The sequence below is a fragment of the Eptesicus fuscus genome, chromosome 5 (genome assembly GCF_027574615.1).
Source record: "Eptesicus fuscus isolate TK198812 chromosome 5, DD_ASM_mEF_20220401, whole genome shotgun sequence".
Classification (NCBI taxonomy): domain Eukaryota; kingdom Metazoa; phylum Chordata; class Mammalia; order Chiroptera; family Vespertilionidae; genus Eptesicus; species Eptesicus fuscus.
The window spans coordinates 66250244-66272916 of NC_072477.1; the positions used below are offsets into that span (position 1 = coordinate 66250244).

At 50.6% G+C, this 22673-nt stretch overlaps 2 protein-coding genes across 6 annotated transcripts in view; one reads left to right on the forward strand and one right to left on the reverse strand.

The window, feature by feature from the left end:
- Positions 1–13122, reverse strand: SPINT1 (serine peptidase inhibitor, Kunitz type 1). Of its 5 annotated transcripts, none has more exons than XM_028147488.2 (12): positions 12796–13122; positions 12359–12495; positions 11595–12113; positions 4161–4288; positions 3816–3954; positions 3558–3728; positions 3355–3381; positions 2891–3016; positions 2724–2774; positions 1565–1735; positions 1307–1354; positions 1–895 (listed from the first exon to the last, which is right to left on the reverse strand). In XM_028147488.2, exons 1-12 carry the CDS (start codon positions 12858–12860, stop codon positions 678–680), a joined length of 1800 nt encoding a protein of 599 aa, XP_028003289.2. In that variant the 5' UTR covers positions 12861–13122; the 3' UTR covers positions 1–677. The 5 variants fall into 5 exon arrangements, with proteins under 5 accessions (XP_028003289.2, XP_054572316.1, XP_008141235.1 ...); XM_054716341.1 differs by having other exon boundaries at positions 3510–3728; XM_008143013.3 differs by having other exon boundaries at positions 3510–3728; positions 12867–12879.
- PPP1R14D (protein phosphatase 1 regulatory inhibitor subunit 14D) overlaps positions 12264–22673 on the forward strand; it is a 20861-nt gene continuing 10451 nt past the window's right edge. The window contains exons 1-2 of the mRNA XM_008143012.3: positions 12264–12366; positions 21874–22191. Coding sequence (XP_008141234.2) covers positions 12322–12366; positions 21874–22191 — 363 coding nt within the window. The 5' untranslated portion in view covers positions 12264–12321. The remainder of the gene's footprint in view (positions 12367–21873; positions 22192–22673) is intronic.

Consider the following 22673-nt stretch of genomic DNA (forward strand, 5'->3'; position numbering starts at 1 on the left):
CCCACAGAACAAACCACTTTATTACACTGTGGGTGCATTGGGGCCTGTGGGAAGTAGGGGCGCGGAGGGGGTGTGGTGCCAGAGAGGCCTGGGGAGTGCAGGGAGCTTGGAGCAGCTCTGGCTCCATGTGCTAGGTCAGGCCAAGTTGGGACTCACTCTTGGGGGAAGGGAAGAGGCAGCAGAGGCCAGATAGCCACTTTCCACTCCTCTCATCCACCCCCAGGGCATTAAATAAACAAAAAGCAACTCTGTACAGCACAAAATTCATAGGAGGTCCTTCCCCCGCTCTGGTCTGTGCAGAGTGGGAGGGGTAGCGCTGGAGGACAGGGTTGGGCCTCCAGCTTCTGACGCTGCCCAGTCCCCTTCCCAACACCACGGTGTGGGGCAGGCAGCTTTGAACAGGAAACAGGCCTCCAACTTCCTCTGAAATCCAAGGTAAGCAGGTCCATCTATGGGACTCCTGGCTCCAAGGCTTTCTTTCCTTTCAGACACGGAGCCTTCTCAGGAACAAGTGGTCTGAGCTTAGCTGAGACATCTCTGACCGGCCTCTGAGGCAGAGGCCTGAGAAACAGGCAGGAAGGGTCTGGTCCCAAAGTCTTTCCCAGCCCATGCCTCCTTCTTGGCGAGGAGGAAGCAGGGTCAGGTGAGAGCTGGCGAGAGCCCGTGAGAGCCCGGGCTCAGAGGGGTCGGGTAGTGTGGTTATAGACCAGGTGCTCTGTGTCCTCTGTGGTGGAAACTGTGGAGCTGGCGGGGGTAGGGGGCTGGGGGTGGCGATGGCTGTGGTGGTATCCGCGGAAGCCCTTTCTCTGGTTCTTGACGAAGCAGTACCCCAGGATGGCTACCACCACCACGATGCAGGCGGCCAGGAACACCGCAACGGCCACTTCCGCGGAGCCTAGGGCAAGACAGGTCAGAGTGAAGAGCTCCTGGGACCAGCTCAGTTCTGATGCCCACCCCCCACTCTGTATCGAGAGGACCAAGTCAAATGGATGCCAGACGTGGAAGGACCTGCAGCACATGAGCAGCTGAATGGCTCTATTGGAAGCTCAGTGGGACAGATTCTGATGGGGCCCCGGGTCTCAGCTCCTAGTTGCTCTATTTGCAGGGAGCTTGGAGAAAGGCCTGGGACTGACAGCAAACATCTACACACTCCTGACGGTGCTTGCCTCCCCTGCTATGGCAGGTACGACTATAGCTTGTGACACTCTGTCCCTCTAGCCAACCTCAGGATCCTTCACAACCAATCGTGTGGAGTTGATTCTTGAGTTGATACTACTCATTGGTAATAGGGCAGACCTGGACTTACCTACGTTGGGAATGGGGCCTTCCCGCCGCAGACCAAACACATCCTTCTCTACAACATGATGGGGGAGAGACAAGTCAATACTAAGGGCTGATACTCAGTTGCTCCCCAGCGCCCCAGTCTCCCCACCGCCATCCTCTCCCGCCCCCATTTCAGTGCTCTGAGGACTCGGTGTGACCAGCCCAGGCTTTGGGACAGAGCACAGCGCTCGAGCTAAGCCTTTCCCCTCCCGATCTTCCATCCGCCCACTGCCCTGCTCACTGGAGATGCCACGACAGGACTCAAGACACTGCTGCTCCTCCTCAAAGTTGTTCTTGTTGCCATAACAACCGCCATAGGTAAAGCGGGCGCAGCGTTCGCTGAAGGGGTTGTAGTACCAGCGTGGGATGTTCTTCTTGCAGAGGCCCGTGTCTGGCAGGTCCACGCAGTGCCCTGGGAGGTGAGGGGCAGGCAAAGGGGACTGAGCAAGCCCACGGGGCCTCCTGTTGCCCTCTACCAGGCTCTACCTAGCCGCTGCCCGCCACCTCCCAATCCACATCAGACTGAGGAAGGCTGTGGCTCCGTGAGGGCGTCCGGGGCCCCAGAAACATCGGCCCATTTGCAGTATTACCAGAAGCAAGAAAGACATATCATGGACAATAATCATAGGCACAGAAGTAAACTACCCTGACTCACATTATTATTCCTCTTTCAATCTTCTTTCAGCTTTTCTGATTGTGTCAAGGTCTTGGTTTTCTCTCTAGTACTGATGGTCTACCTTTTAACAAAAGCGGCTGAGGGTCTAAGCCTTGGCAGACACCCATGTCCAGCTAAAATTTATTAATGTTGTCTTATTATACTTATTTTAATAGTCAGTCTCAAGCTTTGGTATGTAATAGTGAATTTCCATTTATGGTAGTGATGTGAAATCTCCTTTTTAATACATTAAATTAAAAGAGTAAAAGAGTAATTGAATAATAAAAATATATTAAGTAAATACTACCTCAGTGATCTGTGGGCATGGCTACATTTCTGAAGGTGTTAAGAGGCTGGTGTGGGTCAATGGTTGAGTGTCAACCTATGAACCAGGAGGTCACCATTCAATTCCTGGTCAGGGCACATGCCCAGGTTGCAGGGCTTGATCCCCAGTAGGGGTCATGCAGGAGGCAGCCGATCAATGATTCTCTCTCATCACTGATGTTTCTTTCTCTTCCTCTCCCTTCCTCTCTGAAATCAATAAAAACATTAAAAAAAAAAAGAGGCTGATTATACTTGGGAAACAGCCAAAGAAGAGAGCTGGAAGCCCACTCTGGCTCTTCTGCCCACAGCCCGGCACACACAGCAGGCCCTTTCGCACGGTGACAGGATGAGTGAGATTGGCAGTGTCAGCATCTGCCCTCACCCGGAGGATCGGGGCAGGGGTGGGTGGGGAGGACCTCACCTTTGTCACTGGGGAAACGGAAGTTTTGAAGCTCCTCGAAGCCACTGGTATCTGCAAAAATGAAAGATCAGAGGCACAGCCCCAACAATGGTCTCCCAGGGATGCAGGGTAAATTGTCAGGACCTCCCTCCCTGCTGCCCACCACTCCTCCACCTCCCAGGCCTTACATTCCTCACAGGTGGCCTCGTCGGAGGCGTCAGAGCAATCGGGCGTGCCATCACACTCCAAATAGCTGTCGATGCAGCAGCCATTGCTGCAGTGGAACTCGGAGGAGGAACAGGTGTCAGAGCACACTGAGTGGGGGAGGAACCGGGAGGGGGGTGAGGTCACGCTCCAGCAGAGGCCAGCAAGTACCAAGGGTCCATCATCTACCTGGCCCTCTCTGCCCCAACATAGAATCATGACACGCCCACTATTTCCCCACCTGTCCCCCAGGAACCCTTCCTCACACAAACTGGGCAGATCCTGATAGGAGGATGCTAGGCTGCAAGGGGTAGGGTGCTTGTGCTCTGTCCACTTACTATGAGGGGAGGAATGGGTTGGGCAAAAGCAGCTTGGTCAAGGGCGTGGACATGATATGGGCTGGAGATCTGGCAGGAGTGAGGGGAATAGAAAAAGGAGCAAAGCCTACCTGGATGGTGCCTTTCCTTGGAGGAACCTGGGGAAGAGAAAACAAAGAAGTGAGAGGAGACAGGGCCAGGCCCCAGCAGGGATGAGCTGATGAGGGGCCTGGGAATGGGGGACTCTCATGCCCACCTCCCTGACTAGTGAAGAGAGACCACCTACCTTGAGGGAAAGTCACCTGAGCCCCAAAGCCTCCATGCAAAGGCCCACCTTGTACATCACGGCAGGCTAGCTTGCACTCCTCCTCCCGGAGGTAATTGTTCTTGTTGCCCAAGCAACCTCCATAAACGAAACTCTTGCAGATCTGTTCTTTGGGGTCATAGTACCAGCGGGGGAAGGAACCACGGCAGCGGCCCACCTTTTTGGTTACGAGGCAATATTCTGTGGGGAGGAAAGCTTGTGAGGGGGGCCAAGGGGCCAATCAACAGATGGGGGCGGCTCTAGATGCTGCCTACCCACCCCCCTCACCTTCTGTCTGCTTGGCGGAGAGGACGGTGACGGTGATGTTGGCCGTGCTCTCTGGCTGGTCTGAGCTGTCCAATGTCAGCTGGAACAGGTAGGTGCCTTCCTTGAGTCCCCATAGCTCCACCTGGTCCGGATCTTTCCTCTATACATAGGAGTGGCCATTAGGCTGGGACCCTGATGCCTTTGGGCTCCCCTCCAGGCCCTCCCAGCACACAACCACCCAGGGAGAACAGAGGGGCCTGCTATTAAATGTATCCTCAGCATCTATCCACCTTGGCCTAGGGCCCCAGAAAGAAAGGGGCCCCTGGAGAGCTGAGGTGCCATCAGGGAGCCAGACCAATGTCTCACCTCCACTCTGACGTCCGGGTCACCCTGCAGTAGGTGCCAATCTGTGTTCTCCACACCCTTCAGCAGCAGGGGTTCCTGGGGCTGTACCTTCAAGTCTATGCCTGCCCAGATCTTGGGGATCCGGGACCCTGGGGGGAAGGTGAGGTAAGGTCAACTCTCACTGAACGGACCAGATCTCTCCTGGGAATGAGGAGCTATATGGGCCACACCTAGACCAACCTAGGACTCAGCAACCAGCATGGGGCACAGGTGGGAACCCACAACTAAACTATCTTCTTTTTTATTTCTTTAATATTTTTCTTTATTGATTTCAGAGAGGAAGGGAGAGGGATAGAGAGATAGAAACATTCTCATCAATGATGAGAGAGAATCATTGATCAGCTGCCTCCTGCACGCCCCCTATTGGGGATCGAGCCCACAACCCAGGCATGTACCCTTGGCCGGAATCGAACCTGGGACCCTTCAGTCCGTAGGCCGACGCTCTATCCACTGAGCCAAACCAGCTAGGGCTAAACCATCTTCTTGCTTTCTATTTATATGTATTACATCTTTGGTATATTAAAGACATTTTTATGTTGTAAGACTTACTTTCTGAAGCAAATTACTGTACAGCATGTGCCATCTGATCCCATTTAGGAAAAAAAAAATTTTTAGGGAAGGTTTAGTCCTATCTTCTACATTAAGTAGGTCTTGTGCTAACTGCTTAAAAAAGTTAAAGCGCCCTAGCCGGCTTGGCTCAGTGGATAGAGCGTTGGCCCGTGAACCGAAAAGTCCCGGATTCGATTCTGGTCAAGGGCACATGCCCGGGTTGCAGGCTCGATCCCCAGTGTGGGGTGCGCAGGAGGCAGCCGATCAATGATTCTCTTTCATCATTGATGTTTCTCTCTCTCTCTCTCCTTCTCCCTTCCTCTCTGAAATCAATGAAAATACATATTTTTTAAAAAGTTAAAGCAACAATATTTTTGGGAAGCCAAATAAGTAAATGTGGAATTAACATCCATCACCCCCTCTGCTGATAGAGACCCTACACTCAGAGTCCTCAGGCAGCAACGTGACAAGTCTTGGTGTCCCAGGGAGAGTGGCCACAGGAAGAGGGTGCCTCTGCCACCTCAGACAGACCCTGCCTCCAGTTATGAGAGGGCCCACGGGAACCATGCCCTCCCTCAACCTGACAGTGCCTGCGTCTGAGGCTTCCCCCGGTCTCTGCAGGTTAGCAGCTGGAGAGAGAAACAAAGCACAAAGCAGGATTCCTGCCTGTAGTGGGTTGAATGGTGGCCCCCCAAAGAGTCCATGTCTAACCTCCTGAACTCATGAATGTGAACTTATTTGGAAAAAGGGTCTTTGCAGAAGTAATCAAGTTAAGTATTTCCAAATGAGATCATCCTGGATTAGCCAATGACAAGTGTCTTTATAAAAGAGAGGATAGCCCGGCCGGTGTGGCTCCGTGGTTGAGCATCGACCTATGAACCAGGAGGTCACAGTTTGATGCCCAGCTGGGGCACATGCTGGGTTGTGGGCTTGATCTCCAGTAAGGGGCATGCAGGAGGCAGCTGACCAATGATTTTCTCTCATCATTGGTGGTTCTGCCTCTCTCTCCCTCGCCCTTCCTCTCTAAAATCAATAAAAATGTATTTTTTTAAAAAACAGTTCCTGTTCCAGTATACCTTAAAAAAAAAAAAGAGAGAGAGGATAGGAGAACATAGAGTGAAGGAAGAAAGGGCTGTGTGGAGACAGAGGCAGAGACCGGAGTTACGGAGCCACAAGCCAAGCAAGCCCTGGAGCCACCAGAAACTGGAAGAGGCAAAGACGGACCCTCTTCGAGGGCTGTCAGAGGGAGCATGGCCCTGCCAACACCTTGATTTTGAACTTCTGGCCCCCAGGACTGTGAGACAACAAAGTTCTGTGATTTTAAGACACCCAGTTTGTAATACGTTGTTACAGCAGCCACAGGAAATTAGTACGGTCCTTGAAGGGCTTGCAGCCCAGTTAGGCAGATAAGACCCAACCACACGAAGCTAATATGGGAGAAAAGACCCAACAAGATGAAGCCATATGAAGTATGTACACAGGACAAGGAAGTGGATGGACATTCAGAGAAGGGAGAGGCTCTGAAAGACTAGAAGAATAAGAAAAGTCTTTTTGGCCCTAGCTGGTTTGGCTCAGTGGATGGAGCATGGGCCTGTGGACTGAGGGGTCCCAGGTTCGATTCCGGTCAAGGGCACATGCCCGGGTTGCAGGCTCGATCCCCAGTGGGGGGCATGAGGGAGGCAGCTGATCAATGATTCTCTATCGTTGATGTTTCTCTCTCTCTCCCTCTCCATTCCTCTCTGAAATTAATAAAAATACATTAAAAAAAAAAGTCTTTTTGGAGAAGGGAGAAAGAATGTATTGATTCTTTTATTTTTGTTTTTATTTGTTTGGTTGTGCGGAAGAATGTGCTATGTTGTTGATGAAAACAGAAAATATGAGGGGCTTGCCTGGATAGTGTGGCTCAGTGGTTGAGTGTCGACCTATGAACCAGGAGGTCACGGGTTGCAGGCTCGATCCCCAGTAGAGGGCCTACAGGAGGTACCAATCGATGATTCTCTCTCATCATTGATGTTTTTATCTCCCTCTCCCTTCCTCTCTCTAAAATTAATTAAAACAAAACAAAACACAAAAACTGTTTTAAAAAAAGAAAACATGAGGGGCCAAGGTGCAAGGCTGGTAGCGTGACATTAAGGAGACTGGCTGGCCTGGACAGACCTCAAAGGGCCCTGAATACTGGGCCAGGGCATGTGGACACAGAAGGAGTGACATTTGAATGTTTAACAACTGGTGGTACAGGAAGGGGACACTGGCTGCGAGAGAGGGTGCAGAGTCCTAGAAGCCCTGGCTGCAGCAGACACTGACCTTCTTAGATACATGATGGAGGCCCAGGAGAGCTAAGGCAGGGCCAAGGGCCTAGGGAGCAGGGACTCCTGTTTACCATCTGTCTGGAACTATTTCTATGGAACAAGGAGTCTGGCAAGTGGACCAGTACAGTAGGTCAGGGCAGATGCAATGAGAGTGGCCTGAATTAAGGGAGAGCTAAGGGAATGGAAAGGAGGATGTCAGCAACCATGCTGGGCATATGCTTCGGGCTTCTGTGTCTGACAGGTGCTGGGAAATGGGGAGGAAGGGGTGAGGCAGAAGGGAAATCAGATATAGAGGAAATGTGTGCATTCAGTCACAGAGAATTTAAATTTGAGGGAGGTAAGACCATCCAGAGGGGAGGGACACAGTGGGAGCTCCAGAGAGGCCAGGGTTGGAAACAAATCTGGAGTCATCATTATTAACAAAGCTGCCACTTGTTGGATGTGTACTCAGCACCACGCTGGGTCCTTCACCTGCATCAGCTGCAACACGAGTAGGCAAACGAGGCCCGCAAACCAAATCCAGCCCACCACCTAGTACATTTTCAAATGGTTGAAAAAAATCAAAAGAATAATATTGTGTGACGTGAAAAGTACATCAAATTTGTGTCCGAACCAGCATCGCCTATTCGGTTACACATTGTGGATGGCTGCTTTTAACTTAAAACAGCAGAGTTGAATATTGCAACAGAGACTGTATAGTCCACAAAGCATAAAATATTTACTATTTGAAAGCTTATAGAAAGTTTGCTCACCCCTGATCTACATCACCTACCTTCCTAAACAACCTGCTACAACTACATTCTTTTTTTAAATATTTTTTTATTGATTTCAGAGAAGAAGGGAAAGGGAGAGAGAGATAGAAACATCAATGATGAGAGAGAATCATTGATCGGCTGCCTCCTGCACACCCCTTACTGGGGATTGAGCCCGCAACTTGGGCATGTGCCCTGACCGGGAATCAAACCATGATCTGGTTCACAGGTCAAACATTCAACCGCTGAGCCATGCCAGCTGGGCTACAACTGCATTCTTATCCCTCCTTCCAGAGGAGAAAATTGGCACCAAAGAGGTTAAATGACTTGCCCAGGGTTGTTCAGTTTCTATACGGCAGAGCTGGGATTTGAACCCTGTTCTATCTGATTCCATAGCTCATTCTTTCTCCAAAATGCCATGTTGCAGGCCACTCACTTGCTAAGCGGTGTACTTTTGATTGCTTATATAATCTTGGGATTTTTGTTTTTAGTTTAGGTAATATAGGTACATGACGTAAAATTCAAAAGTACAAAAGAATAGTGAGAATTAAGTTCCCTCTTCTCCTAAATCCCCAGGTTCTTTCCAGAGACATCTACTCTTGCTAGTTTGTGTGTGTGTGTGACTATCAACAGAGATGACACTGAACTCATAAGCATGCAACATAGTGGGTTTTTTTTAGTTGCACATACTCGTATAAATACACCATAATGTACAACTTATTTAACCAGTCCACCAGTCTCCTCTTGATTTAGTTTTCCCTCCTTCCCTTCCTTCTTCTTTTTTAAAATATATTTATTGATTTCAGAGAGGAAGGGAGAAGGAGAGAGAGATAGAAACATCAATGATGAGAGAGAATCACTGATCGGCTGCCTCCTGCACACCCCCCACTGGAGATCGAGCTCGCAACCCAGGCATGTGCCCCTGACCAGGAATCGAACCCGGGACCCTTCAGTCCGCAGGCTGACGCTTTATCCACTGAGCCAAGCCGGCTAGGGCCTTCCCTTCCTTCTCTACTAACAACTAAGCCATGCTGCCTCGGGATTTATTATTACTATTATTAATATATCACCACAGTTTCCAATTATAGGATGTGTTGGCAGACACTGTGACCTTTCCCATTCTTGCTATTATAAACAATGCTACAGTGAACACCTGGCTGGTAAGTTGTGCTACACATGCATAATATAGCCACAGAATGAATTCCTACAAGGGGAATTGTGCTGTGGGCAATATGCGTTGACAGTTTTTGTGGTTACTGCCAAACTGCCCTCCACAGGGGATCTACAGAGGGCATGTCCAATGTAAGAGGGAGTTCGAAGGAAGAAGAGAAGGTAAAGAAATAAGAACAGCTGGCCGGAGTCTGAGTCACAGGGATACTTCAGAGGTGACCTCTGAGAGACAAAGCGAAGGGGGCAGTGCCTGGGAGGAGCCCGTTCCTCCCTCCTTGCACTTCTCATTAAGTAACCAGCTACCTAAAAGGGAAAGAAGACAGACTACTTGGCAGTCTGCGTAGCAGACAGACAGGCTAGCCCCACCGGCACCCAAGGTGGAAGTGGCAGGCAGAGCGATGTGTCAGGCTTTGGGCCAAATCAGCCATGTCCACCCCCACACAGCTGCTTGTCTTCAAGCCCCAGTGCCCAGGAGCAAGGGGCAGATGACCTGTCCTACCACTCCCTCCTTCCCACCCCCGAGAGAGCAAAGGGCCAGAGTGGTAATAAAGCCAGCCCTTCCTTCAGCTGCCTGCCCCAGGACATCTCCAGGCAAACACAGACTCCACCTCCTAAGCCCCTCCTCCAAGGGAAAGGGGGGAGAAGGCAGGACAGGAAGGAGCGAGGTGCTCAGGAGGCCACAGGAATCTGGACTGGACTGGCCTGGCCACAGAGAAGGAAAGGGGAACAAACACACCCATCCTGGGGAGGATTTCTCTACCTCATACAAGAATCAAAGGTTTAGAAGTCCTAAGCACCTGCCCATCTTGCCTGACAAAGTGGCTTTATCCGGCTCTTACCCACCTCCAATCTCTCTAACTGGACTCAGCTGAGAATGGGTTCCTTGACACCAACACAGCTTTCCCCGCTCCCCAAAGCACTGCAACACCCTGAAAATGGCCTGGAGCTCACACCCAGTCCAAGCCCTACCCAGCTCCCTCAGTGCCAAGGAAATTCCCATTCCATCCTGTCTTGTGCTAATCAGGCCAGTTTGGGGTGGGAAAGTTTCCAGATGAGGAAGGCTGGTTCCAAGACCACGTGGCCGGGTCCAGCTCAGCTCTCTGACCAGACTCGGGAGTTTCAGGCACTGGCCTTGGAGTGGGACTCCCCAGGCTGCCACTGTCAGCTCCGGAAGGGCACCGGCAGCTCAGGTCAATTAGAGTCACCACCACCTACACTCTGCCACTTCCTTGTGGAACAGGCTCAGGTCCTGGCCCAGAGATGTGCCCCCCTCCTGGAATCCCCAGCCCAGAGACCCAGGAGAGCTCCTGGAAGGACAGGGAGAAGAGTGGGCCCTTCACCTGGAGAGAGGCTAGTCCAGAAAAGGGCTGGAGAGGACAGTCTCTTCTCCACTTTCCAGAACTGAGGTCACCCCCAGACTCAGCCCTTGGGCCCGGGCTCTGTTACCCCCTGGGCTGTTTCTTTCAGAGGGTGGTCTTGTGTGAAAAACAGCACAGACGTTTGGAGGTCCGGCCTGGGGCTGAGTCCCAGGTCTACCATTTATGGGCAAATTATTTATCATGGGAGTCCGGTTTCCTAATCTGAAAAGTGGGATGACTACTCATAGCCCCCTTTTCAGAGGTGGCTGTCAGGAGGCCTCAGTAGGAGGGTGAATGGTACAGCAATGAGAAAGCTGTAAAGTGCTCACAGAGGTTATCAGCTGTGACCCATCCCTGCCCTGGAGCCCCACCTGCCCAGAACAGCAGGTGGAGAGAATGGGGAACGAAGGTCTCTGGAGGGGCCCTGATCTCAGCTAATTGTTCAGTCCCAGGAGGCAAGAGGAGGAGCCCTGGCCCCCTTTGCCCTTATCCCCGGAAGTAAACAAGGTGAGCAGAAGGCTTGGTACCAGATCCCAAGGCAGGGAGAGAGAGAGCCCTGCCTGGCTCACGCGCACACACACCTGCCTGGACAGCTGACATCCCTGCCCTACCAGGTATACATACTGATGAACTGACTCACCCACAACCCTTCTCACTCCCACCCCAGAGCTTCTGGCTGCTATGCCCCCTCCCCCTCCCTTTTTGGGTCAACCCCAGGCTAGACTTGTTCTTAGTGTGTGGGGTCAGCAGTTTCCCCCAGGCCACCAAAGGCCAATAGGTGGGGGGCGGGGTGCAGGGATGCTAACCAGCCCCCAGCCCATGCGTGGAGGAGGATTCTCTCTCCTCCATCAGGCGCACTTGGTGCCTCAGAGCGTGCTGGGCCTGGGGATGCCTGGCCCAGGGGGTGCCCGCTAGTCATCAGGCGGCCTCCAGGCAGCTCACTCCCCGACTCAGCAGCATATCAGGGCCAGAAACCAAGAATCCCGAGGAGCTGCCTCCTCCATCCCATACACACAGCCCAGAGCGCCAGCCCACTCCTCAACACCCTCAATCCGGGAGCGGGTCCGGGCTTTGGGATGTCACCCCTCCTCCCTCACCTCTGTTTACTGTGTATACTGCCTACGTCTAAGGGGGAGTCGGGGTAGCGTGGGACTCCTCTCAGGAACCCCTCCCCGAAGCTCGCCTCTTCCAGGACTCCACAGCCACCTCCCTTCCGGGGTCTCCCTACATCCATCCATCGCCGCAGCCCCGCCTCACCTCCAAAGCCCTGAGTCCGCAGCTCGCGGTAGGAGCGGTACACCTCCCTCGTGAGGTAGTTGACGAAGCCCTCCTTGGGCGCGAACTTGCACACAAAGTTCTGCTCGTAGAGGCAGTTGACGAGGAAGCAGGCGGCGACGGCGTCCTCCCCGCCGGCGGGCTGCAGCTCCACCAGGGCCAGGTTGCAGCCGTGGGTGGTGCAGCAGGCGCGCACGCAGTCCCGGCCGCGGCGCACGGCGGGCGAGCCCAGGAAGGTGGCCCCGTGGCTGACCGAGGCGTCGGTGTCGAGCACGAACGCGGGCACCCCGGGGGTGAAGCGGTCCAGGCAGGCGGCTCCGGCGGGCTGCGCGGGGGGCGTGGGCGGCGGCCCGGCGTCGGTGCCCGCGAGGCCGAGCGCGCACAGGAGCCACAGGGCGGCCGCTGGGGCGCGGGCCATCGTCTTCCCAGGGGCCGTCGCCCTCCTGCCCACGGGGGTCACCTTCACTGGGCCGGCCTCCGGGCTCCGAGGGCGCTGGCGACCTGAGAGAGGGGAGGAGACAGGTGGCGGCCCTGGATCCGCCGGGAACCGGACCCGCCCGGGGAGCCTCCGAGGGAGGCGGTCCGCCCCGAGGAAGTGCTGGGGAGCTGGGAGCGCCCCGGACACCCGGCCGCCAACCCGCGGCCCGAAGGACGGCGAAGGGGGTCACGTACCCGGACACACGCACGAGCGGGGAACAAAGGGCCAAACATGCTCCGAACCCGCTCCGTCCCCGGGCCCCGGTTACCTGCGCAGGTGAGTGGGGTGGGGCCGGGGCGGGAGAGGTTCCGGTCCCGACTTCCTGCGCGGCTCCGGTCGCCGCTTCCGCCCAGGTGCGGGGTTCGCCGGAGATCCGCCTTCTCCTCCCCCAAGTTTCTGGTGAAACTGAGTCAGCGCGCCGGGGCGGGGCGGACATTAACCCCGGCGCCGCCGCCCCAGCCCACGCCCCACGCGCCCCGGCCGGCGCTTCCCAGCCCCGCTTCCGGGGCACCTGTCCCGCGGCCCCGGGATCCCCGACCCTCCCCCGCAGCCTGGTCCCCGAGGGGCTGAGCCCCGAGGCGCCCGCCCTCGACCGCGCCCCCGGAGGCTGCTCTACGCTGGCTCCCCTGGGAGGGGGGGGGGGTCTGCGCCCCAAAACAGCACCCCGAGCCCCGGAGGTCCAGACGCGCCAGTGAAGTCGGGCACCTGAGGGTCGGGCGCTCTGGGTGGCACGGCTGCCTCCCGCTTCCCTTTCGGGTCTGGGTCAGCATTCCCACCCGCAAGCTCGGGCACTGGATCGGGAAGAGAGGTGGAGAAACGGGGGAAGCCCGATGCAAATGACTTCGCCGCCGTCAGCCCTCGGGAAGTCCTTTCCCTCTCCCGGCGGCGAGAGGTCCCGGCATCTGAGCGGCTGCGCCTCCGATAAGTGGAATCCGGGTGCCTGCACCCGCGTGACCACCCCTGCCGGTCCCGGGAAGCCCTTCTTTCTGCCAACAGACGGTTTCCCGCCGCCTGGCCTCTCTGCTGACTGCAGTGGCACCCTTTTGTCTGAGTTGTTTACTCTGGAGTCTCTGTCAGAGCCGAGTCCCTGTGGGTGCTCCCGGGTCAGCTGCTCCCTGCCTGGTGCGCAGATCCCGTCTCTATCGCTCAGGGGACGCTCCTGGTCTAGAGTTGGCCACTCTCCTCCAGTGAAATGTCATCCTTGGAAGCTGGAGGTTCCAGCTCTCCAAAGTAGTTGAGTTAATGACCTTCACAGAACCGTGGATTCCTTGAAGCCATGGGCATTGCTTTTCCTGAATGAAGAATTCCTCTTAAAGACCATTCTTTACAAAGCAAGATTGGTCCAATTAATTCTCTTCCAAAAAGAGACTCCACATCTTTTCATGATGACTTAACCCCCGACCCCTTCACGGGAAAATTCTTCCCAATTTGTTATCTAGAACAGCTTTCCCTACTAGGTTTTGTAGCAAAACCTTTGGTCATTTTTCTGACTGAACTGCAACATCGCCCCGCTGTCCACATTATGGGTGGGAATCTACGGTCTGTCTCCCTTTCTCTGGATTTTCTGAGTTTTACCACAGCCTCTGGCACAGTGCTACACATAGTGCAATCAATGACGGTATGCTGGGACTGAAGTAAATGACTGTAGTTACTGGGAATAAAGGCTTTAATATATATATATATATATATATTTATATATATTTATATATACTTTTATATATATAAATTATATATATATATGTGTATATATATATATATATGTATATATGTATGTATATTGATTTCAGAGAGGAAGGGAGAGGGAGAGAGAGATAGAAACATCAATGATGAGCTCGGCTGGCGTGGTTCAGTGGTTGAGCATGGACCTATGAACCAGGAGATCATGGTTCAATTCCCAGTCAAGGTATATACTTGGGTTGCGGTCTTGATCCCCAATGGAGCCTCAAGAGGCAGCCGATCAATGATTCTCATCATTGATGTTTCTGTCTCCCTCTCCCTCTCCCTTCCTCTCTGAAATCAATAAAAATATATTTAAAAATAAAGAAAGCCCTACTTAAAAAAAAAAAAAAAGGAATGTTAATGATGAGAAAATCATTGATTGGCTGCCTCCTGCATGCCCCCTACTGGGGACCAAGCCCACAACCTGACCAGGAATTGAACCAGGACCTCCTGGGTCATAGGTTGACACTCAACCATTGAGCCACACCGGCTGGGTGGGAATAAAGGGTTTTATGATTTAATTCCTGTCTCCCCCCAACACCTTATACATACAAGAATCCTAATAAGGAGACTACTACCTTATGGTAATACTATATTACCACAGATTTATCATTATATCCATTATACACACCATTACAAAACCTACTTTTATCAAGCACCAACAGTGCCCAAACCCTGTTCCTCAGTATTTCCCACCCCATATACTCAAACCAAGAAAGTAGGTACTATTTCTATCCCCATTTTACAGATGAGCAAACAGGCTCAGACAGGTTAACTAACTTGTCAATCATGTGGCAGTTAGCAGAGCGGGGATTGGAGTCCCAGCAAGCAATTCTATTGCTTCGGTGGGCTTTTCCACACTGAGAATTCTGAGTTCAGATGGAAGTTCCACCTTCACCCTAGATTCAACTTGACTGAAACAAAAACTCATTTTCAAGTGGTGAGCAGCCACCATTAGATGAGAGACTTACTGTGTGCCAGGCACTGGACATACATTGAGTGGCCAGATTATTATGATCTCTGAACACATAATAATCTGGCCACTCAGTGTGTGTGTGTGTGTGTGTGTGTGTGTGTGTGTGTGTGTGTATTAGAGGCCCGCTGCATAAATTCATGCATGGGTGGGGTCCAGCCAGCCTGGTCAGGGGCAGGGGACATGGGCAGTTGGCTGACCTGCCTGCTGGTCGAACTCCTGGTCGAGGGGAAAATTTGCATATTAGCCTTTTATTATATAGGATATACACTGAGTGGCCAGATTATTATGCGTTCAGAGATCATAATAATCTGGCCACTCAGTGTATATAATTGCTAATGCTCAGACAACTCAGAATAATTTCCACTTTGCAGAGGTTTACTAACTCTATCCTCACATGAAGAGTGGGAGGCAAGCCTGTATTGGGGTTGAGCTTGTGAGCTTCACACTCGAGACGACTGGGTTTCATTCTCTTCTCTGCCACTTACTATCAGTGTGCCTTAGTCTCCTTGTTTACAAAATAGGGCTTGGCTTACTGGGGTTATTATGAGGATTAAATTAATTAATACAGAAGAAAATATGTGACACTGAGTGCTCAATAAGTGTTAGCTGAAAAAAGGGACAGAGCCAGAATGTTATCCCGTCTCTCTGACATCAGAAACTACACTCTTCCACCCTGGCTGTGGCCCACGTGGTTGGGTGTCGTCCCACTCTCTGGTGCATCAAAAGATTCCCGGTTCAACTCCAGGCCACGGCACATGCCTGGGTTGCAGGCTCTCCCTCTCCCTTCCTCTCTCTCTAAAAATCAATAAAAAAAAACAAAGAAATAAAAACACTACACTTTTCCCACTATCTTAAGCTGCTTCTGATAAAAAGAAAAACTACACATGAGAGGAAAAAAGATGGTCTAACAAAATGGTGAAAGCAATGGCATTTGAATGGTGGAAATATGGGGCACTTTTTTAAAAAATTTTTTTAGTTTTTAAATTATTTTCCTTTAGTGAACATGGACTGCTTCCATAATGAAAAGAGAAATATATCATGATAACCTCCACATTCCTCCTATTTAATCCCAAAATTGCTCTGCTCTTCTGGCCTCATTGTCCCAGTCACTTTGGCGTTATCTGTACCCTGCACACATCCAGACAGCCCCTGGGTCCTGACAGCCTTCCCTGGTATTCCCTCACATCCACCCCTTCTTGCCTGTTGCCACTGCTGCCCTTGCTCTGGGCTCTGTGCCAGCTTCCAGATGGACCCCCAGCCGCCCTGCACACTGCATAAGGTTCTCTCCTCCAGCCCTGCCTTCATCTGCCCTTCACCTGTTCAGACCCTCATTGACCCCAAGAGCCTCTCTGGCAGTGTATATAGAGCCAGCTGTTATCTGGATGGGTTCATGAAGTTCTGTCTGTGAAGAGACAGAGTATCAGAACTGTTGGGGGCCTTAGTTAAAGGCCTTCGCCTTATATATAGGAAACTGAGGCCCAGAGATTTGACCTTGATTTGTTCAGAGACATACAGCTAGTATGTGGCAGAGGCCAGCCCAGACTTAAGGTCTCTTGACTGCCAATCTTGGGCCCTTTCCATGATGATTATGACTTGCCTTTCTACAAAGCATTTCCAGATGGTATTGTTTTCTAAATCTCTATTGCAGGCCCAGGGCCAGGTGTCTGGATGAATTAGCTCTTTAGTTAGACCATGTGGCTCACTCTTGCCCCTGTGAACTTGGAGAATAGAAGGCCTGGGTTTATGCTCTAGCCTTCATTCCCTTTGAGATCAAACAAGTATGCCCTGGCAGGTGTGGCTCAATTGGTCGGAGCATCGTCCAGTTGTGAACTCGATTCCCGGTCAAGGCACATACCTAGGTTGGTGCATACTCCATGTTTCTCTCTCCCCCTTCCTCTCTCTCTAAAATCAATAAAAACAGCTCAGCCTGCATGGCTCAGTGGTTGAGCGTCGACCTATGAACCAGGAGATCACAGTTCCATTCCCGGTCAGGGCACATGCCCGGGTTGTGGTTGGATCCCCAGTGTGAGGCGTGCAGAAGGCAGCTGATCAATGATTCCCTCTCATTGTTGATGTTTCTATCTCCTCTCTCTCCCTTCCTCTCTGAGATCAATAAAAATAAGTTTTAAAAAATAAAAACTACCCCTAACCTGTTTGGCTCAGTGATAGAGCGTCAGCCTGCGGACTCAAGGGTCCCAGGTTCGATTCCAGGCAAGGGCATGTACCTTGGTTGCGGGCACGTACCCAGTAGGGAGTGTGCAGAGGCAGCTCATCGATGTTTCTCTCTCATCAGTGTTTCTAACTCTCTATCTCTCTCCCTTCCTCTCTGTAAAAAAATCAATAAAATATATTAAAGAATAAATAAAAATAAAAACTAGAAGCATATGCTCTGGTGAGGATTAAAAAAAAGATGGTAGACCAGACCTCTTGTCTTCCTATATGTGCAGGCTTGCCCCTCCCACCAAGAGGGGGCATCTCCCTTTTCCTTCCCTTTGAATCTACAACTTGCTTTGACCAATAGGACATAGTAGAAGTGGTATCACATGACTTTTAGGCTTCAGCCTTGTGGCTTCCATTTTTCCCTCTTAGAACCATTGGTGCTGTAAAGAAGTTTGACTACCCTGTAGGAGAGAGGCCACCCAAAGAGAGCAGGAGAGATTTATCAGGGAGAGAGAGGGGTCCAGCTGAAGAGCAGCATTAACATTCTTAGTCCCAATCTAGTCACCCCAGCAGAGGTTAGCTGCACCTGCCAAACCCAGCCCAGCAACCTTTTGGTGCACAGGACAACGCCCATCCAACTGAGCCACACTGGCCAGGGCAAGAATTATTTTCTTTAATCATAGAAAATGATTAATTTAGCAGAAATTTTCTTTGCAAACTCTCTTTTTTAAAAAAAAATACTTTATTGATTTCAGAGAGGAAAGGAGAGGGAGAGAGAGAGAGAAACATTAATGAGGAGAGAGGATCATTGATTGGCTGCCTCCTGGACGCCCCCTACTGGGGATCAAGCCTGCAACTTAGGCATATGCTCTGACTGGGAATCAAACCAGTGACCTCTTGGTTCCTGGGTCAATGCTCAACCGCTGAGCCATACTCAGCCAGGCTATTTGTAAACTCTTTAAAGATAATTACAAACACAAAGTATCCTTTTAAAAGTGTCCCAAATTAAATCAAAGTCTCATCATCAAAGTAAAATACAATATTAAGAAGTCATTTAATTTGTAAGATTTTAAAAATATATAATTTTATTGATTTCTTGGCAACATTTTTCTGGTTGAGTTCCTGGCAGCTCATCCTGTTTATAGCTGCATCTGAAAAATACTGTGCTACATTTTTACATTAGGAAGAAATAACATATAGAACTGCTCAGACCCTGAGACCCTTGTCCTATCTAACAATTTGATTAATAAAGCCTATTTCCTACCCCCTCCCAATTTTACACTGGCAATTTTATCTTCATTTAGATGTTGTACCCTAGCCGGTTGCTCAGTGGTTAGAGCATCGACCTTTGGACTGAAGGGTCATGGGCTTGATTCAGGTCAAGGGCACATACCTCAGTTGCAGGCTCGACCCCCAGCCCTGGTCGGGGAGCGTGTGGGAGGCAACCAATCAATGTTTCTCTCACACCGATGTTTCTCTCTCACAGTCTCTACCCCTCCACTCTCTCTAAAAACCAATGGAAAAAATATCCTCGGGTAAGGACTAACAACAACAAAAAAAGATATTGTAAATTCATGAGAAAAGAACAAATTTTGTTATGGTGGGAAAAAAATCTTAGGAACAACAAATTACAAATACTCAATTTTTTAATAAACAAAAATGTTTTCCTTCCTCACATGTGAACATCCAATAAATAAAACATACATAATTATCCCGGGTATAGAAACTAGTAATTCACTTGTGAAAGAGGTGCATTTTGGTATATTTGGTGTTAAGGTTTTTTTCCTTTTCTTTGATGTTTGATCTTATTTATTTGTTATTCTTAGAAAATCTCACTTTGCCGAAACCGGTTTGGCTCAGTGGATAGAGCGTCGCCTGCGGACTGAAAGGTCCCAGGTTCGATTCCGGTCAAGGGCATGTAATTGGTTGCAGGCACATCCCCAGTAGGGGTTGTGTAGGAGGCAGCTGGTCGATGTTTCTCTCTCACTGTTTCTAGCTCTCTATCCCTCTCCTTTCCTCTCTGTAAAAAATCAATAAAATATGATTTAAAAAAAAAGAAAAGAAAAGAAAATCTCACTTTGACTGGACTTAGAGGTGGAAGCTCTCAGAGAGAACAGCGTATGGCTCTTGGCAATCTGTTCCTGGCATTTTTATTTGGCCTCCTTCATTCTCTCGGCCAGAAGTCGAGCATATTCTGCGGCCTCTTAGTACACTGTTTCTTCAGAGCAATACACCCGGCGTTGGTGTTGCAGGGCATGTGGACTAACAAGACACTGAATCTTGGGTGCTTTGGTCCCAGGTTTCTCACCTTCTTTGTTGAGTGGCTTTCTCACAATATACTGGCAGACATCTTTAGGGAGATTGAAAAGTTCGTGGATACTACTAGCTCTTTTGGGCCCCAGGCGATGAGGCACAGTAGTTATCAGTGAGGCCAGAAATATCTTTCTCCCCTTTTTTGACACTAATCAAATTGAGAACGCTGAGATTGACATCCACAAGGCGACCCTGAACAAATTTGTGCTTTCTTTCTCCATTCCTCCTTGGACTGTAACAGGAATGCCCCTTACTCGGCAGCAGGCAGACACGGCCATGGGTCAAGACCCCCTGCTTAATGGGGAAACCTTGTTTGTCATTCCACCACTGGTTTCAACCACAAAACCCTTCCATTCTTCACCCAGAGCATCTGCAGCAACTTCTGTGGACACACACGTTTCATAAAAGGTATGAAGTTTGCAATCATTGTCCACTTCGAGTTGCTGAGAGCCAGTGGCTGGGAAAGAGAAGATCAACTTCATCCTAAAGCTGTGGTCGGCAAACCGCGGCTCGCGAGCCACACGCAGCTCTTTGGCCCCTTGAGTGTGGCTCTTCCACAAAATACCACAGCCTGGGCGAGTCTATTTTGAAGAAGTGGCGTTAGAAGAAGTTTACATTTTAAAAATTTGGCTCTCAAAAGAAATTTCAATCCTTGTACTGTTGATATTTGGCTCTGTTGACTAATGAGTTTGCTGACCACTGTCCTAAAGCATCCGACAGGCTCCAAGGCCCCACGAAAAGAGCGGTGGTAAAGTTTTTGTTTAAGTATAAAGCACTTCACCAAACAAACCAGGCCATTATTATTTAAAAGTCTACTCCTTGCCCTGGCCGGTGTGGCTCAGTTGGTAGAGCATTGTCTCATACACCAAGAAGTCTCCAGTTCAGTTCCCAGTCTGGACACATGCCTGGTTTGCAGGCTCGATCCCCAGTAGGGGGCATGCAGGAGGCAGCCAATTGTGTTCCTCTCCCCCAACCCCCCTGCTCTCAAATCAATTAAAAAACATTTCAGCCCTGACTGGTTTGGCTCAGTGGATAGAGCGTCAGCCTTCGGACTGAAAGGTCCCAGGTTCGATTCTGGTCAAGGGCATGTACCTTGGTAATGGTACAGCTAATCCCCAGTGGGGGGTGTGCAGGAGGCAGCTGATCGATGTTTCTAACTCTCTATCCCTCTCCCTTCCTCTCTGTAAAAAATAAATAAAATATATTTTAAAAAATAAAAATAAAATAAAATTGGACCTAAAGACTCATCGGTTGGCGTCTGTCTAAAGCTGTCTTTTAGGCATCCGTGTACAGCATGATGGTTGAAACCCATACATTGGAAACAGAAACTCAACATAAAGGCAACTGCTACCAGACCTCAAAAGTAATCTATAAACAAAAATTGGAATGTGGAAGTAAAGGAGATGGAGTTAATGTGAGGGGGTTAATTTCTCATCCTTCAGATTAAGGAGATAAGAGATACTGTCTAAAACGGACAAATTTATGGTGTTGCATAAAAGGATAATGGTGATCACAGGAGAACTAAAGACAAGCTGTTGATGGCAGTTGCCTCTGGGGAGAGGAGTTGGGGAAAGAAGAGAAAGTTTCACTTTCATTTGTTTGTCCTTCTGAGCTTTTCATTAAAAAAAAAAAAAAATTAACTCTGGCCGTGTAGCTCAGTTGGTTAGAGCATTGTCCTGATACACCAAGGTTGTGGGTTTGATCCCTGGTCAGGGCACATACAAGAATCAACCAATAAATGCATAAGTGGAACAACAAATCAATGTTTCTCTCTCTCTCCCTTCCTTTCTCTAAAAATCAATTTTAAAAAATTAGTGTCCTGTAACTTTTCTAAAAAGTTTAGATATTTTTGTTACAAAGGACTAGACAAACAAAAACACCATTCCTTTAGAATGCAAGCATGTGTAGAAGTAGTAGGCCTTGACACCTGGGTAAAAGTTAGTCTGCAGGTTTCCTCTGTCAGGAAGGACGTGAGTCAGGGGAGGGTCATGTGATGATAAACATGGCTTCCTAAGCAGTTGCCTCTGGAAAAAGGAGACAAGCTTGATCAATTGCCTTTGCAAGCACACGGGGCCCGGCTAACACAGGAGCGCCCCTTCCCTCACCTATTCCTAAAGGCAGCTCACATGCAGACACACCCAGACACAAGAGGGCACTGACTCCATGGGGACCACAGATAAGCACCCCTCGGAGCAGGGCCATACTCTGAGCAGGAGCTCCTGCCTGCCAGGGACACTGCTCCTGCAGGCTCCGTCCGACCGCAGGTAGATCAGGTCCCAGGCGGTTGGAATGCAGCAGGTTCTCGGATGAGTGTGACTCTGGTCCTGTCTCAGAGCTGGTCATAGAGCACAGATCACAGCCCCACACCCCTCAGGGCCCAAGGGCCCCTTCCCCCTCCCGAGGCATGGCACCCTCTTGACCTTTGCTCATTTGCAGCTTCTGTCACATTGAGCCTCTACAGCGGCTAGAAAGGGAGGCTAGGGCACAGCTCAGCTCAGGAGTGCCATTCACTGGCAGCCAGGAGCCAGGAGTCTGGCATTTCCAGTACCTGTTGTTGATCTTTGACCCCCGCCACTCCCACCTTTCTTCCCTGCTGGTCTCTCCTGTTTCCTCAGTTCCCTGGCACCCTGGCCCTGACTGGCAGTGTATCCCAGCTCCTTGCCCGGGCCATTCCTTCCATGCTGTCTTCAAACCCTGCCGCCTGCACCTCTCCCAACCCTGACAGGGAGAACTCAAGTAAGAAGGTCCAGTGGGCTTCTGGGAAGAGGAGGACGTCATCCACAGACTCAGAGCCGAAGTCCCACGCCGACCCGTCCAAAGCGTCCAGGTCCCGGAGACCCAGCCGGCTGACGGTGAAGTATGACCGCGGGCAGCTCCAGCGCTGGGTGGACGTGGAGCAGTGGGTGGATGCGAAGGTTCAGGAGCTCTTCCAGGTGGGTAGCGTGGGGGACGGAGGGGGAAGGTGGGAGGTTTGAAGCCTGGCTCGGGACCTGAGAAAAAGTCTGCTCTGAAACCTCAGGAGGAGCTGGAGGGTGGATGTGAGATGCTCCCATGGAGAGAACGCTTTTCCCAACAGGTGAAGCGTGAGTTTGCAGCCCAGAAATCTGGCCCCTCTGGTCTGGGCTCTGCCTCTAACTCTCTTCATAATCCGGGGCATGTCTTTTACCATCTCTGAGACTTGGTTTCCTAATCTATAAAACAGGGCTATAAATGCCTGTCAATACCTCCTTTTACAACGCTTTGATGCCCAAGCAAGATAATAGAAGGGCTGTTTTTTTCTTTTATGTGTTTCTTTACTCTTATCCTCAACGTATATACACGTCTAGAGCTACATTGTCCAATACTGTAGATATCAGCCACGTGTAGCTATTTAACTTCAAATTAATGAAAATTAAATAATATTGAAAGTTCCGTT